The 17,722-nt window shown below is 31.6% G+C and overlaps 1 protein-coding gene and 1 pseudogene across 1 annotated transcript; one reads left to right on the top strand and one right to left on the bottom strand.

Annotated features, from left to right (window-relative positions):
• Positions 1-3,719: 3,719 nt before the first annotated feature.
• LOC145575863 (serine/threonine-protein kinase UCNL pseudogene) lies at positions 3,720-5,262 on the top strand (annotated as a pseudogene).
• Positions 5,263-15,138: 9,876 nt separating this feature from the next.
• On the bottom strand, positions 15,139-17,709 carry LOC145575862 (uncharacterized). Its single transcript, XM_081633653.1, has 2 exons — positions 17,572-17,709; positions 15,139-16,271 (listed from the first exon to the last, which is right to left on the bottom strand). Exon 2 carries the CDS (start codon positions 16,258-16,260, stop codon positions 15,433-15,435), a length of 828 nt encoding a protein of 275 aa, XP_081489779.1. The 5' UTR covers positions 16,261-16,271; positions 17,572-17,709; the 3' UTR covers positions 15,139-15,432.
• Between the last annotated feature and the right edge of the window lie 13 nt (positions 17,710-17,722).

Raw genomic sequence — 17,722 nt, 5'->3', positions numbered from 1 at the left:
CTTCTCTCTCTTTCTCTTCATCTCTTTTCTTCTGATCTCAATTGTAAATTTTTGTAGGGGCTTCCATCGGTATTTTTACCGGTGGTAAGCCCCAAAAAACTTTTTAATTGCTTTCAATAAAAGATCACATCTTTATGATGGAGTTTGATCTACTATTAGGTTTAATTTATTTGTTTGTTCGTCTGTCAAAGTTTGAAGATTTAGGGTTTCACAATCTCCAAAAGTGTCTAGAAGGCCATATGAGTTTTTTCACCCAAACAACTATTCATATGTGGATCTCAAGCCGAATTAGTGCTAACTCACAGATTGTATTGCTTCAGATGAAGATTTTTATAAAGGCGATCGTTGATCAAATCTGCAATGTAACTAGTTCTAAGGTGAATTGTATCTATATTGGAATTTTAGATTTCCTCGGAATTGTTTGTAAGTGTCGTTTGGCTATCTTTCATTAATGAAATCCTTTCTCTTCTTGTCAAAAAAAAAAATAAATAAATAAATAATGAAACAATTTGCAATCAAGTTATCACTCTATTCGAAATTCAATAATAATAATAATAATCTATATACATATATATACTAAAATAACAACCGCTGATGTCATCATTGCCTACGTGTAACTTTTTTATTTAATTTTTTCCCTCCAAAATGTAAGGAAGATGTCATTTTATTTTTTTTTTCTTTTTTAAGCTGTCCTATTAAACATCGCTTTAAAAATATATTTCATTTGAATTTTTAATTTTTAAATTTTAAATTTTGGATTTTCTACACATATTATGCTATTTAGTTATTTACGAGTTGTTAACAATAGTTAATAATATAATTTAATTGAAATTTCTTAATTAAAAATGAAAATTATGCACTTTCGGGAATTGTATATTCATATTTAATTAGAAATTAGTTAGGAAAAATGAGGAATTTATTTTCTTTCATTACGTGTCAAAAGTCTATGATTCAATTCTTATTTTAAAACCGTGTATCACACGGAGTTAATCTAGCAATAATAATAATAATCTCCAAAAGTGAGGTTATTCAGGGAAAGATCGTGGCTTTCCATGTCAGATTTAGGAAGCTCGACCAATGATCTATTTGTTGAGGTAGTATCCTATGTTAGGAAGCTATATATATACAGATTGGAGTACATACACTCTACGTATGTACGATTTTACAATAATAGTCGATAAACGAGTAATAATACTTACTTTGTATTAACTTAATTAGAAATGTAAAACATAATTTATTTCATGATAATATAATGGATTGAAAAAATTTATACCTTTTCTTGTTGGTAGGTCTAAAGGTATACTTCGTATATATAGATAATTATGTAAATTTTCCACCATTTTGTCTTATACTTTGCATTAATATTTTGGTAGCATTAATAAAGGTGGATAGGCCAATAGGGTATTAATAATAGAATTTAATCTCATAAATGCTTACACGTGTGACTTTATATAATCTTGTCGTTTTTCAGCACCATAGGACTATAATGTATTTGTTGGTAACTCTACATCCAACTCAGAACACGAGGACCGTACAAGGGGTTTTTATAGAATACTCCCAATCCTACATTATTTTGATTGATAATTTGATTATCTCATGTTGCTACATCAAATATTTCATTATCATTTTATTTTGATCAACTTATTACTCCGTATAACATTTTGTATCAGTTTTATTTGTAAATCTAAATTAATGGAGTTATTAGAAGTTTAGGACTATGTAATATGGATTTATTAGCCCTCGTTACAGATTTTAAAACAATAACAAGTATCCCGTAATTTCTAATTATAAAGTTAAGGTATTTTAAAATTACTCGATAGGATGGTAGTTACTCCGTATTAGTTAATACGGCCAAATATTAAATACAAGAAAGGAAACATGCACATTGGTTGTTTAAATTATATTGAGTAAACCTCTATCCATTTTGCCATATTTGGTTCAATGTAAAATAGATGCATGTGGCATGTCACATTAACTTTTATGTTAGACTTTTTAGTTTTTACCTTTTATGTCTCTTAAATGATATATATTGACAAAATACGTATGTACGTACAATACATATTTATGTTTAAAAAGATATTTTTGTTATGTAAACGGGTGGTTGACCCTAGTAATTAAAGTAGTGATATAATGCCCTGGATCATTGGGTATAGTAATATAAAATTAAAAGGAAAGTTAATTAATGAAATTGTTGAATATAATGTAAGTCATGAGTACCCAAGAAATTAAAAAAAGGGTATAAAGACTTATAAAAGTTTAATCGAGGTAACCTATAAATGAAAAATAATTATACAATACAAAGTACAGTATATATTATTAGCGTGTATACACTATTCATTGAATTATGTTATCTTTTTCGCCTTACCATATAAATATGTTACTTATTAAATTGTTATAGGGTATTTTTATTATTTAATCAACAAAATTGTATAGGTTAGGGTTATAAGTTCATTAATCTTCATTTTTCAAGTAAGGATTTGAGTTAGAGCATAGACAATTATAATTGATGAGATGAAAATTCTCTGTCTTAAGTTTTATTAACAATAACTTTTCCTTTTTTGGAGCCAGATTTTATCATCGTTTGAACATATACTTTTGAAATCTAAACTATAAAATTAATGACATTAATAGTTAAATAAAAGAAATAAGGAGTACTTTATCTTATTTATAAACCGTGGAAAAACAAACGATGCAGACATCTAGAGATAAAAGAAGCATGCAAATAGGGCGTCAAACAAGTGTTATCAAATTATGGGTGCACACGATGCACCCTCAACAGTCAACACCCCTCAAAAACCCCCATTAATAGTAATAAATAAGTTAATTAATTACCCACCAAACCCAAAACTAAACTACAGTAATTACATTACTCTCCTTTTTAACACATCACACATTGATGCTACATAGAGCTGTTCATGGGCGGGACGGCCCGCTAAGCCCGCCCAACTCGGCCCGCAAAAAGGCGGGCTTGGACAACCTTTTTTTAAAAAAATTGGATTTTTGGGCGGGCTAGGCCCGGCCCGTTAATATAAATGGGCGGGTATGGACAAGAAAATATGTGTCGTGGGTTAGCCCGTCCGGCCCGTTTATAATAATATTTTAATAATTTTATTTAGTTAGTGTTATATTTAATAATAAAAATAATACTTTGTGTGTTTAAGAAAATAAAATAATAAATACAAATAGACTATAATGAACTATAAGCGTTCATTTGTTACAATTATTTATTTTAATTTTATATTATGACATACTTTGTGTGTTTTTAATTTATATTATCATTATTTGTGAATAAAATAACTTAAGACAACTCAACCAAAATAATTTTAACACATGTAAATAATAATAAATAGATTAATTAGTGTTATAAAATATAAAAAAAATTTAAGGTCCGTTAGCCCACGGGCAAGCCCGGCCCGTTTAGTAAGCGTGCATGGACAAAGTATCAAGCCCGCATAAAAGGGCTCGGGCCGGGCTTGATACATGAAGCCCGTTGGACAAAAAAATAAGCATAAGCCCGGCCCGCTACCCACCCAAGCCCGCAAATGATCACCTCTAATGCTACATTATCATACTACTACAAATCAGACTCACATACAACACGACCACACTTAAATTAAGTAAATTAGAATTATTATTTTCTTTTTATTCAAAAAGTCTAACCCATACTATTTATATCTCTTCATCTTCTTCCTCCTCACATCTTTCAACTCATTTATTCTTCTTCTTTCTTCCTCTCTTTCTCTCTCTACTTTCTCTCTCCTCCTCCACCACCAACAATAAAAATGGAGCCCCACCCGAATAACAACAACAACCTTAACATTGACAATATACGTGCAATCAAAGTCCTCGGAAAAGGTGCAATGGGCACCGTTTTCTTAGCCCACGATACCGACTCCGACCCAGATGGAAATTACCCTTTTGCCCTTAAAGTCGTCGAGAAATCTCTCCTTAAAACTAAACACAACGACGCCGAACGTCGCGCAAGGTGGGAAATGACGGTTTTAGCCTCCATTAACCACCACCCTTTCCTCCCTACCTTACTGGGCTCATTCGAGGCCCATGATTTATTGGGCTGGGCCGTCCCTTTTTGCTCCGGCGGTGATTTGAATGTTCTCAGATATAACCAAAACGACGCCGTTTTCAGCTTCTCCGCGATTAAGTTTTATCTTGCGGAGATTGTCTGTGCGCTCGAACACCTTCATGGCATGGGGATTGCGTACCGTGATTTAAAGCCGGAGAATGTTCTCGTTCAAGGCTCAGGTCACGTGACTCTCACGGACTTTGATCTTTCTAGAAAGTTATCAATCCGAAAGAAGAAACTGCCCGCAGTCGGGTTTGGGCCATCCGATTCGGGGTTCACTGCTACTTTTCGGGAGTTCAAGCCACTCCCGCCAACACCGCCACCGCCGCAGAGACGGAATCATCTAACCCGTATTTTAACGTACGGGTCGGGTTTGGATTCGGGTCTACGAAAGGCAAAATCGGCCCGCGTTTCGCCGAGGAGAGCGAGTTTCGCTGGCGGGAAACGCTCAAACTCTTTTGTTGGCACGGAGGAGTACGTTTCGCCGGAGGTGGTGCGAGGAGAGGGACACGAGTTCGGGGTTGATTGGTGGGCCCTTGGAATTTTGGCGTACGAAATGTTATACGGAAGAACACCGTTTAAAGGGAAGAATAGGAAAGAAACGTTTCGAAACGTGCTCATGGTACGTCCCGAGTTCTTGGGCCAACGTACGTCGTTAATCGATCTAATTGATAAATTGCTTGAGAAAGACCCGAGTAAGAGGTTGGGACATTTTCGAGGGGCGGAGGAGATTAAAGAGCATGATTTTTTTAAAGGGTTGAGGTGGGACCTATTAACGGATGTCGAACGTCCACCGATTGTTCCGGTGGACTTCGACTTAACTAATGTTGCCACGTTCGATATAAGGGATTATTTTCTTAAGTCAAGGGCGCCACTGTCATTGGCGCCCTCGCCAGGGCGGTCTTTGTCATCATTGTCGGAAGAAAATATTTCACTAACGGAATTCTGATAAAAATTTGTCAGAGTTAGTTATTTTTTTTTGGGAAATTTTAGTGTACATAGAAGTAAAAAAAATAACAAGAGTAGGAATAGTTTAGGAAGTGTACTAATAGTTGTTAATAGATTAAGAAATGTATAGTAATTAATGTTTTTAACTGTCACGTGAGGCGCACATAATAAGTTGCTGAGTGTTGTTATTTTTTTCCTTTTCTCATGGAATATATGATTATGAGGCAACAAAAATCTGCCACTTTTGTTTGGCAATTTGATGAGAATAAGTGGTAAATTTTTTTTTTTTTTGGAACAAAATAGAGTAAAATAATTGTTGCTAATTATACTTTACTCTTCTTTTGAGATATTCCTCGTGTTGGTCATCATGAAGGTTTAGGACAAATTATAGCGTCCTTTGATAATAATTATGGGCATTTTTGGTGTTTCTTATGTATGGGAGTAACACTTTGAGGACATAATTGTTTACATTATCAAAAGAACCTAGCATTATAGTTTATAGACCTATCAAATAGAATTGATTAGAGAGTAAATTAAATTAATTCCAATTTCCATTTATATATAGATTATACTCCGTATTTAAAATGTAAATTTTGAAATACACATCATTAAACTCAAGCATTTCTAATCTTAATGATAATAGAATGATATCTATTGATTTTAATATGACGTAAAAGTCAATTTTAATATTTTGGATAGGGTAAAAATCTAACAGTTTGAAGAATTTATATGCTATATTTAGAGTAATCCAATAATTCCATACTTTTTCTAGTAAACACTTTCTTTGTAATGGTCTTTCATCATCCAAAATCACTATACACTCATATATATTTAACTGAATTTCAACAAGGTTGTGACTGAAAGGTAAATTTTTATTTATTTATTTTTTGATAAAAAAAAAGGTTTAATAAGCAACTTTGTAAACCTATTGGTTAATTTTACCTTTCATCAAGTCAATGTACCAACTTTAAGATTGTTCTAGTTAACTACTTAATTTACAAGGGCAATGCAAAGTCACCTTGCTTTGGGGGTTTTGATTCCCCTTTTACAGAAAGGAATAGCAAAGCATAATTATTCAAAATAGAAAAAGATATTCAAAGGTCATCATTTGAAGAAATGTACATGTTTTGTATTGTAGGAGTACTAATTACAAATATATGTTCAAGCTGGAAAAGCATCAATCAGGATATAAACTTGCTCTTGCAAGAAGGGTATCATCATTTTTTTTTTTTATAATTCATTATATTAGTATCATTGCCTTATAAAATAAAAATTTCAAATTATACATATTGTTTGAAATCACCCTAAATGAAAAGTGTTTTAACAAATTGAGAGTAATGAGTTCTATTACTCATCATGAATTTATGACACTAGTACAATACTTTCTCGTTCTGTTCTTTTTATTTTATTATTATTATTATTATTTTTTTATCTCACAAAAGTTTTCAAATAGAAACAACGAACAAATGAATAGTATTGTTAAAAAAAAAATTGAATAATGGAGCATATTATTTACCAAAAAGAAAATTAGTTACAATATTAGATTCAATGTTTAATAATTAACATTTTTAATTTGTCATCAACAAAAAATAAATACTTGTGAAATTTGACAAAAATAGACTAAGAAAAAATGACAAAAACTGCCAACTTTAGTTACTCATTTTTAGTTGCCACTTGCCAATTATTGCATAAAAGACTAGATCAAATGATATAAGATTGAAACAAAAAATGAGCCCACAAATCTAGCTTAGCTAGCCTCAACTCAAGAATTGAACTATGCTCTTGAGTCTTGACTCTTCATCACATGCCGCACTTTGGTAATCATTAGATATGTAGCTATTTTAATCCTTTCTTATATAATGTTAAGAACTTAAGATGCATAATCTTGAATTCTAAATGAATTAGTTAACCTATCAATTACTATAAGATACTTTCAACTGATTCATTATGACGGTCTTAATCTATTTATCATGTAGTGTGAATTATCTCTTGATTTGTTTCTTGATATGGAAAGATTATCAAGACCTTTGTTATTTCCATTTATTTGGTCACTATTCGATGAGTAATTATTGAATTTCCAATTTTTAAGGCTATATAACGAACATATTGTTGATATGGTGCAACCAATTGCGTAAACTTTCATACATTTCCAACATTGTAAGAACTAGATCAGACCATCCGGTTATAAGACTACTAGACATAATTTTGTCTCATACTTTGCTATATTTTACAAGAAACAATACAAATTCTAAAAGGTATATATATATTAGTATTTACTTCCTCTGTTTTTTTTTTTTTACTTAACCTGTTTCTTTTATCACGCTTACCAATGTAAAACTTTAACGATCAATAACTTTAATTCTGCATAAATAAAATTATAAAATTTATATATTATGATAGTACTAGTTGAGATGAATTCAAAAAGATGTCTCATGAATGTGTTTTTCCTTACATATTATTCACAATAGACGGTCAAAGGAGAGGTGGTGAATAGTGTAAAAGTCAAAACGGGTTAAGTAAAAAAGAATGGAGGAAGTACTTTATTTAAAAATACAAATGTTACAATTTTTTTCTTAGTTTATTCGAGGATAATTTAGAAAGTAGAAACATTATACAAATCTAGTCACATGTACTCCGTATGCTCTATTGCTACAAGAATGTTGCAAGCTTTTATAAAGTGGATTATACGGTAAAATACTCCTAGAATACGATGAAAGGTATCATGAATATGAGTGGCTGATTGATAATTATAGACTTAATTAATTATAGTCTTATAGAGTTATAGGTTGTTTGATTCTTATAATAGCATAGCCTAAAAATTTTTGTTTGAAGATTGTCAATATCGATCCCTCTAGATAATATGACTGTTGCAATAATAATGCAATGCAATAGTTTAATATTCCATTTGATTTGATTATTTTTTTGGAAAAAAATGCAATTACGTTTTGTACATTACTTACCTTTCTTCACAAATTTAATTTGTCTAGTGATCAATTAAGTTAATATAAGCTCTTTACACTTTGTAATGTATGATAGTTATAGCTTGTTAGCCTTTGTACCTCGAACTTATTAGTATGATTTTTAGCTTAATTAATAAAGTTAAATTCGAGACTGACAACATAAATTAATTAGGTATGTATTTAGGTCTTAGAGCTCGAGACTGATAGCCATATATGTTTTGAAAGCTAATATGTATGGAAACTTTGATTGAATTGTACGTACATTAGTCCCAACTAGATTGGTATTTGCATCATGTTATTCAAATTGTACATTTTTCAATAATAGCTTTATTCGAGTTAATGTTGTATTTATTACGTGGAAATAGCCATCTCCACATATATATTGCATAGAGATCAAATAGTGTCATCCAACCAAAAAATTATTACTACCCAAAATGTCACTTAATACTCCAAATTAAATTCTTGCTATTAAAAATTTATCACTTAGTTACGTTGATATGCGGCCTTTCAGTTTTTCACATATATACTTGCTCATTAATGTTAAAACTCAATAAACCCTATTATTTTGAGCTGCACTACTCTAGTTATGCTAAAATCTTCTCTATTTGCCCAGAAACTCAAAAGAACGAGACCTAACAATATACTCTGTATTACGTTACATAGAGATTTTGGCTCCCAATAGAAGAAAAATAAAGGCAAATTAAATAATTTGATACCATGAAACCTATCAAAAAATGGAGGACAAGCACTTTACATAAAAGTATAGTACATTAGTACACACGATTATTGAAAGCCTGAAATCGCACCCTATCGGTCTATGTGTTGTAGGTTCACTAGGTTGGCTGTGACTGTAACGCATTACAATTTTTTTGTTAGGATTTGAAACATTCGATGGCCAGAATTTTATGAGATTTTATCTTTTATTATCCAATAAAAGAATAAAAAATTTGTAAAAAAAGAAAAAAAAAATAATAATAATTATATGCCTCGTGCAAAACAAATTATTCTGTGTTGATAGGTGATGTGTTAGTGTGTTACCTAGCTTTTACGGCAAACTAAGTGCAAATATGTCCATTTCTTAGTTTAAGTATAAAGTACTACTCCCTATGTTAATTTATTTAATTTGTTTCAAGAAATTTGTCTTACCCTAAAATAAAAACAATTACTTTTGTTTTGTTTGCTGAAAATTGTCTTTAATTAATTAAATTATTTGCTCCCTTCAAAAAAAATTATTTGCTTGTTTTCATGTCCTCTCCTTCCTAGTTCTAACAATTCCCACTTTTGTACTTCTAGTTTCATAGAATCATAGACACCAAATTCGAGGGATTTTTCTTAATAGAAAAAAAATAATTTTTATACTTTAAGGTAGGGGAATGTATATTTATTGGTTTAGGTGTAATGGAGTTATGTGGTTTCCTATGTCATAAAATGATGCAAATGAGCACACTATATCAATGTCAAGATTTTCTATGTTTTCAATAATTTAAGTCAAATTTGGTTTTATTATTAGAAGTATTGTTTTTATTAAGAGGTGGCCAAGAACATGGTAATGTTCCCATTTCCATAGCAACATTCTAGTTACAATTAATTAAGACTGATATATATTTTGTTTTGTAGGATGATGTATCGATTCATATATGAAATATGTTAGAAATTAGGCTTGATTAAAATAATGACAAAATAACATATACAAAATGATTATAACATGGACGATAATTTGTTTAATTTGTGAGTTGTAAAATTGTGACACTAGGTCTCTACTGGTTGAGCTAACTAATCACCTTGCTAGTTGAAAACATTTGTTCTTTCTATTATGAAAGTTGAGCCAACTCTAGTTCACATTCAATTGACTCAACATTATTCGATCTCCACTTTAAAATTGATGTACTTTTTATTTTTTACAAAGTACTTCATGAGAAAAATATTGTTTTGATTTCTGATATTCATGTGATCGAAATTGCTCACTTACAACCAAAATAGTTGAATTGATTGGGCACATGGATCTACAAGTGGACTCAAGCTCGTGATTCACTATAACAACAAAATTATGTAATTATCGTGATCCTTAAAATTATGCACTATATCGTGAGCTTGATGATTTTCCAACTTTATCATTGGTATGTTCTACTTGTTACTTTCCGTATGACTCGTTTAAGATTGTGTACATTTAAAGCTCGTTACTTTTGTACCCCTCAGCCCCAACCTATATTGCATGCCTCAAAAAAATAATTTTCATACAAAAAAAGAAGGGATGGAAAATTAAATTAGGTGCATTAAATAAAAACTAAAATCTTTGCATGGAGGATTGTTAGAGAGAGCACGAATGGCTCCGAATTCACCAATAAAGCTAGGGCTAAAATAGAGTCATTTTCAAATCTATGAACCCTATATATCCTACCATCTATAATAAGATCACAACCCCAACAAATTAAAGGGTCCCATCAAATGATAGGGCTTAGTACAGTTGAAACAAGGACCATGGGTTCTAATCTAACTGTCCTGTTTCTCTTTTTGTTTGGGAGCTAGCTAACCATTATTATTTATGACTTAACCCACTATTTCATCAACTCTTTGTCATGCAATGGAGCCCCCCCTTGGCCATCTACTTCCTTAGCTTGTGGTGCCAACCACCACCAAGCCTAATACTATCCCATGTGCAATGTGCATTGCCAAAACTTCCATGCATCCATATCTAGCTTATACATATCCACACATTTCTCGTCTTCTGATCTTTAATCGGTACTTTTACAACTCTTATATGATTGGCAATGTCTGTTAATTTAAAATATATCTAATGCGTTTTAATCTAGGTATTTGTGGATTTTGTCACAAAGACTTACTACGAAGTTAGTTTACATGTATGCTTCGATCTCTATTAGTTGATGGACACCATCCTATAACTTTATTACTAAGCTAGTTGACATCTATTATACTAATTAAGTACGAGAACTATATATTATATAATCTGTACATGGTCATCAATGTATATACAAAGAAACAAAGCAACATCCACCTTAATGGATGAAATACAAACAAATCTCATTACATATATAAAAGTGCATAATCCCTTGATTAATGGGTGAGGAGTATCTATTCCTAGATTACACTACGTATTAGCTTGGCTTATTGTAATTTTATTATTATCTTAATTAATTGCACTCATTTAATCTCCCCTCATTAACTAAGCTTAATTTTTTGTCACGCCTCCTCTCCTTTGTTGTTTTGTTTAAGGCCTAGTTTATACTATAAAATTTCACGGACCTAGCTAGCTAAGTATTTCATACTATATATACATATTCCAAACAAAAGAAACGTAAGTTAAATAGTGATTGTTCCATTTGTCGGGCCAAAAATAGGCACCAATTTTGTCTAAATTCACACTATCATTTTTCTACCTCGTGACTCACATATAGGTGGAACCCAAAACTTGTTAGCTATATCATCAAGAAACCTAAATCTCTTTTGTCATTAGTTAAATTTTTATGTGTAACATTTTAGGTTCCATAATTATCTCGATCTCCTTATTTAATGGTTTGGTGCATTGTATCATTGTATGTACCTAAGTGAGGAAAGAAAACAGGAATATAATAGCTTGTCCTCGTTTTATGGGTGTATCTATCACATTGAAAGTCACTTATAGTGTTATGTGGTATGTCAATTATGAATTAGCCTTTTTTCAATCGGTTCAATTTATATGCTTAGTTGTTCAACAAATACGACATAAGGATGTCCTTCTAGTTACTCGATCTATGTAGATCCTTGTAATGTACATGTATGCTGACGTGTCATTGATAACTATTATGACATGGTAAATTAAGTAATATTTGATCACCAATGTATATACGAACACATGTCACCTTACTCACCTATGTATCGAGTGTATACTCATTAGATTATTACTGTATGATCTTTGCTGGAGTTTTTTTTTTTTTTTTACTTGTTGTCTGATGTTCAAATAATTAAGCTTGTCATATTGTATCAATTTTATTCTTCATGTAAGTCATGTGTTTGTCACTTTGTTGTTGTTGTTGATTTTGATTCCTTAATTAAGGAATAGTTGTGATGTTACTTTCTGCTTTTTTTTTTTTAGCACATGCTCGTGTAGGAGTTGTTTTTACTTTGGTGGGTGATATGTTAGTAAAATTTTACACAATACTTGCACATTAAATTTAGTAATAGGATGTTACTACTTGTAGCTTTATAATTAAGAATGCTTGATTGATAATAAACTCAAGTTTCAAATTAAGATGATCTTGGAAATATTGAGCTCAAAAAGGTTATTGAGACTAGCCTTAAGCTCAAATGTAAATATAAACGTAAACGTAAATGTGTCACATTTAAACTCGAGCACTTCTTATTGGCTTGTTAACACAAATACGAACAAAAAATTTCTTAGATATTTGGGGATTTTGTATTTTAATGTTGCATAAGCTCACATGAATTTGGCACATATCCAATGATAACTTATTTAAATTTCCTCTAAATATAATCTTAATTTTGACCTAATATTATTTACCTTGTAAACAATAACATAGACTAATACGAGTATATTACAATGTTATAGTTATCGTACTTGTAGCACAATACGAAAAATAATCTTTGGTAGGGTAGATTATTAACATATGATCGTAAGTTCCTAACTCGTTAATATGAATGTGACACAAAGAAACAACGAATCCATCTTGAACAGTACGGAGTATCAAATATATCAAGGGTCGTTCTGATGTATGAACAAAAACTTGAGATAAGCCAGTATATAGTTTTACTCCTGTTACACCATGCATGTCACAACTAAGCTATAATTTGTGGCCCATTTTTACTGTTTTTTTTTAATTTTGTTTACTTTATATATGTAAGGTCACTTTCGGTCATTTATAACCTTAACATTTTGTACAATTGTCTGTGATAAGTTAGGCAAAAAAAATAGGATTAAGATTAAAACATTAAACTTTAATCTGTTTCAAAGTAAGTAATGTTTGTTTACATGAAATTATGGGAACAATAAGCTGGGTTAAAATAACAGTACATATGTAGGTCCAATTTTATAAAGCTGGACCTCTTAGTAATATTGTCTAGCTGTTGTATTAATTAGCTTTGCTACTTTTTTTCTTAATTACATTTGGTTTAAACTTTAAACAAGAAACAGTATTAGTGTCAGAATTTGTCATCAACAACTGTATACATTTGTCAATATTATATTATACATACAAATTACAAACCCTTAATTTTTTTTTGGGTTATGGTGGTCCTTTGCTTTGTTGGTTTGCAATAATGTGATTTAATTCTTAATAAGCTCAACTAAATGCTGAATCAATTGAATACTTGTGCACCTTAGATAGGTGTAACAACACAGCCCAGAACCCCAATTACATACAATCCAATTTAAAAAAAGCCCTAAAACCAAAAAACACGAAAACTGCAATACACCCACCCACACCCAATAAATGTAACGTCACTTCCAAACTCAAAACTCTTCTTCTTCTATATGATTTTCTCTCTCCTCTTTTTCAATTTCTCTCTCCTCTATCTCATTTTCTCTCACTAAAAAACTGCAAAAACATCAATGGACATTAGAGAAGAGATGCAAAATCAAAACGATCATCCCTAAAAAAAGGCAATTTATGTAAATTTCACTTAATTTTGTTTGAATTTATATGATTATCACTTAATTTTGTTTGAATATTGTTCGATACTCTATTGTTTGAAATTTTTTATTTGGAATTGTCAAAAAAAATTAGTGAAATCAAACGGATACCTTATGTTCACATTTTGAAATGCATATGTTCATATATTGAATCCTTTTGTAAACTTTCTGAAATGCATATATTCACTTTCTAAATCCATATGTTCATATTTTTTAGGTATATGTTCACCTTCTGAAATGCTTAATTATGTTCATACGCATTCAAAAATGAACCAATGCATATGTTCATATTTTGAATGCATATGTTCATATTTTTAATACTTATGATGCATATGTTTCATAATCATATTTATTTTTTATTTCTTCAATTTTTTATGTTCATAATTAAATGCCTTATATTCATAATAATATATTATATGTTCATAATGTAAATATTCATATTAAATATTCTCATTAAGTTTGTTTATGCATATGTTCTCTTTCTTAATAGCATATGTTCATATTTTTTACGCATATTAGAATAACCTATGCATATGTTCATATTTTGCATGGTTATGTTCATTGATAAAAAAAATTGCAGAAAATCAGATGAAATTCATACACAGATGAAATTGATCAAAGCTAAAAAAATCAATTCATATGAATTCAAAAAATCAGATAAACAACTAATTCCATATTGTAAGGAACAAATTCAATCGTTAAATCGAAACAAAACGAGAAAAATAGAAAAAAAAACAGAGGAAAAAGGAATTAAAGAAGGAAGGAGAAAAAACAGAGTATAATTTGTGAATTCAAAGATTCATATAAACCTTAATCAATCTAAATTAAAGCACAAAATCGAAATTCATACAAAAATCCATACTTAATAGCTACTTTCGTGTTGTAAGAAACAAATTCAATCAAAAAAGTGTAAAAAAAGGGGAAAAATTAAAAAAACAGAGAAGAGAGAAAATAAAAAACGAAGGAGAAAAATAGAGGAGAAGAAAGCTAATGTTCACTTTCTGAAAAGCTAATGTTCATATTGTGCTGTTGTTACACCTATTTCTAGGTGCAGTAGTGTGCACCTAAGAATATGTGTACTTGTTGAGCCTCTATGTATTTAGCTATTAGGCTTTTTGGGCCAATGTTAGTTTAGGCCCTAATGTAGCTAATTAGGTTGTATATAAACCTCATTTAAATACAACTCAAGGAAAATCAATTCCTAACATGGCATCGGAGCTCTAAACCCTAAAAACTGAAATCCATAATCATAAGTTCATAACCACGATTTTTTTTTTTAAGAGGAAGCCACAATGACAAATGATGAAAACGGTATTCTATACACTTGTTATAAAAGTTGTTTTCATGAAACAATTGGACTGTAAACAATGGGTTACTGTAATGGGCCGAGGCCCAACTAATTGGCAACCTCACTCTTCATCCTTTTGAACTTCCACACCCAATTTACAACTCTTGCAAAAATTTATCGTATCAACAGTTCAACTTTTGCACTACCACAATTCCCTTCCGTTTCCTTGCCTACATTTTTGTTCTCTTTCCAGTTTCGTGCAACATAGAAATCGTATTCTACAGGACAAGCACTCTCTTATGAGTTTGCCAGTGAGTTGTACTAGTGGTTCGTAAATTCCGAATCACAATTTCTGAAAGGCCAGCAAAAACTTGACTACAGAATGCTAAATTTTGAAGTTCTAAAACAGGTTACAGTGATATGCCATTGAAGAACATAGGCATGTTCTAGTACACTGCTTGGAAGGCAACAAGGGAGCTTTCCTTTTAACTACTTTCCTTAAGTAAGGATTTTAACTTGTTTGATATAGTCGACGCAGCAATATCTTCTCTTCGTTTCTCAGCTTATCAGCCCCATATTTCTTTAAAACACTAAAGTTTAGCGCCTTCTTTCCTTCCTCCAGAGCTCGTTTCCTCGTAGCTGATAATAAAATTTCATTCTGCTGTGATTTATCACTCTTGGGATCCTCCTCCATGCTGTCAGTTCTCTCCTCGCACATGCTGGCACTATCATCCACTTGTACCTTGGAGGCGTCTTTCACTTCAGAGCTGGTTTTTGCGTCATCATCCTTTGATACTCCATTACTATCAATACTACTTCCCCACCATCTGTTACTGCACTCTGATAAGCCAGCTGATGGGAATCCATATTTGAACTCATCTAATGAAGTGCTGGTTTCTATTGCCAAACCAGAAGCAAGCATATGACTGGGCTGCCAAGTGGCCGCAGTCTTGCTTCCTTGCTTCTGTTGTGCATTGTTAACTTGCGACTTTGAAATCTCAGGAGTAGATTTAGGACTCTTATTATCCTTGGCAAGAGAGCTTGGGGTAGAAGTTGTGGTTGAAGGGGTTGTCACATTGCTCTTTGGCGAAACTCCTCTCAGTGCTTTATTTTTTTCTTTAGCGGCTTCCTTCTTTATGTCTTCAATGCTCTTTCCAGCAAGATACTTGCGGTGTGGCCATCTCTCAAGACCATTCTCATTGCAAATTTTCTTTAGAACACTCGAGGAGACACCAAGAATGTCAGCTGCCTCAGAGAGGGGCAAAGAGAATAACTTGGAGACATCTTCAAATGAGAGGGAATGTTCTATACTAGACTTCTGGTTCTGTCCAGAACTCATTATTGCAGTTCCTGCGAAGGTGAATATGTAGTAAATACAATAAGATATTACCCTTTGATGTTATATGCAGCAGGCAGCAGTCTCCAACTCAATATTTGGGCTAACAATATAAAAAAGCTAGCAGTTCATAGTTTATAAAATAACAATTAATCAATTCGATGCTATAGAGTCCATAAGAAGGATTATGAGGCAACATCGTAACTCATAAGAATGATCATGAGCCCATAAAAAGGTGAATTACTAGTGTGTGATATACTGAGAATTGCACACATGAGTTGTGACAAAAACGCTACCCTCAATCCTACTCAAAGTCTCAAACATTGATCAACATCCGCTAACCATGCTCATTAAGACAGGTGACAAGTCGAACAAAATACATTCAAAGTCTCACATGAATACATGATACATAATTCTATACCACAAGACGAGGTTCATCTCATACTTATAGAAAGCCAGAATAGAGTCTGCAAATGGAAATACTAACAGACAGATACACAGGCACAGATTACATCAACTACCTAATACTCAAAAGCATATTTCACTAGATGTGAACTCTGTAAACGGTTACATCCCAATTGTTAACGGTCTTATGAATCACACGAAAATGAATAATGTCACTATGTCAACATGAGCAAATATAACTTACACATAGAGAGAATCAACCAGACCATAACAATCCAATATTTCAACAGACAATCAATTCGAACATATTCCGATTACGGGGGTAACAAATACCAATTGGTGCATACAGCAATGACCTTTTTCACTTCTTAGCTAGCACAAGTAAGCTTTAAGCACAAAATTATCATAATTTTAGTGGAACCCCATTAATTTTGAAATTAAACGTACCAAGCTATGATCTTGAACTCTCTATTGTAAGCCTAATATAAGCAATTATAATTACGAGTATATGCAATGAAAACCCATAATTATGAACACCACTGGATTGCAATTATAGCATCATATTACAACAGAACTTAGAAATTAAACCTAAAATTACACCCTTTTCAGTAAAATTAGAACGGGGTTGTTTTTCCACTAAATTTAATTAAATTTGGGGAAAATTAATCATGTAACAGTCTTTGCAAAAACCCTAACTGTCAAAGAACAAAGTTTAATACTTTAAATAATTAGCAATTGAAAATAACAGCTACAATACAAGGATTTAATCATTCTACTTAAATCGAATTCTTGCAGAAATAAAACAAGATGAATTTCGAGATTGCTGACAAATTTTAAACAAAATTACCAAAATTTCACAACACAAATAAAACTGCATAAATCAGAAATTACACAAAATTTTAAGTTTACCTTAATTTTTGGAAACGAGTAGCTCAATATCTCCCGGTAATTTTGACTGAACAACAGCACTCTATTTGTTTGACTAGTAAAGAGTTTGCCGGTGTTCTATTTGGGCCGACCAAAACGTCCAAAAGTATAACATTACAAGTTTACAATTTCT

The sequence above is a fragment of the Chenopodium album genome, chromosome 13, assembly GCF_948465745.1.
Source record: "Chenopodium album chromosome 13, dcCheAlbu1.1, whole genome shotgun sequence".
NCBI lineage: Eukaryota > Viridiplantae > Streptophyta > Magnoliopsida > Caryophyllales > Amaranthaceae > Chenopodium > Chenopodium album.
This window is presented reverse-complemented; position numbering and strand designations above follow the sequence as displayed.

Excerpts from the sequence above, each read along its gene's own strand:
- LOC145575862 (XM_081633653.1), bottom strand. The coding sequence starts at position 16,260 with ATGAGTTCTGGACAGAACCAGAAGTCTAGTATAGAACATTCCCTCTCA.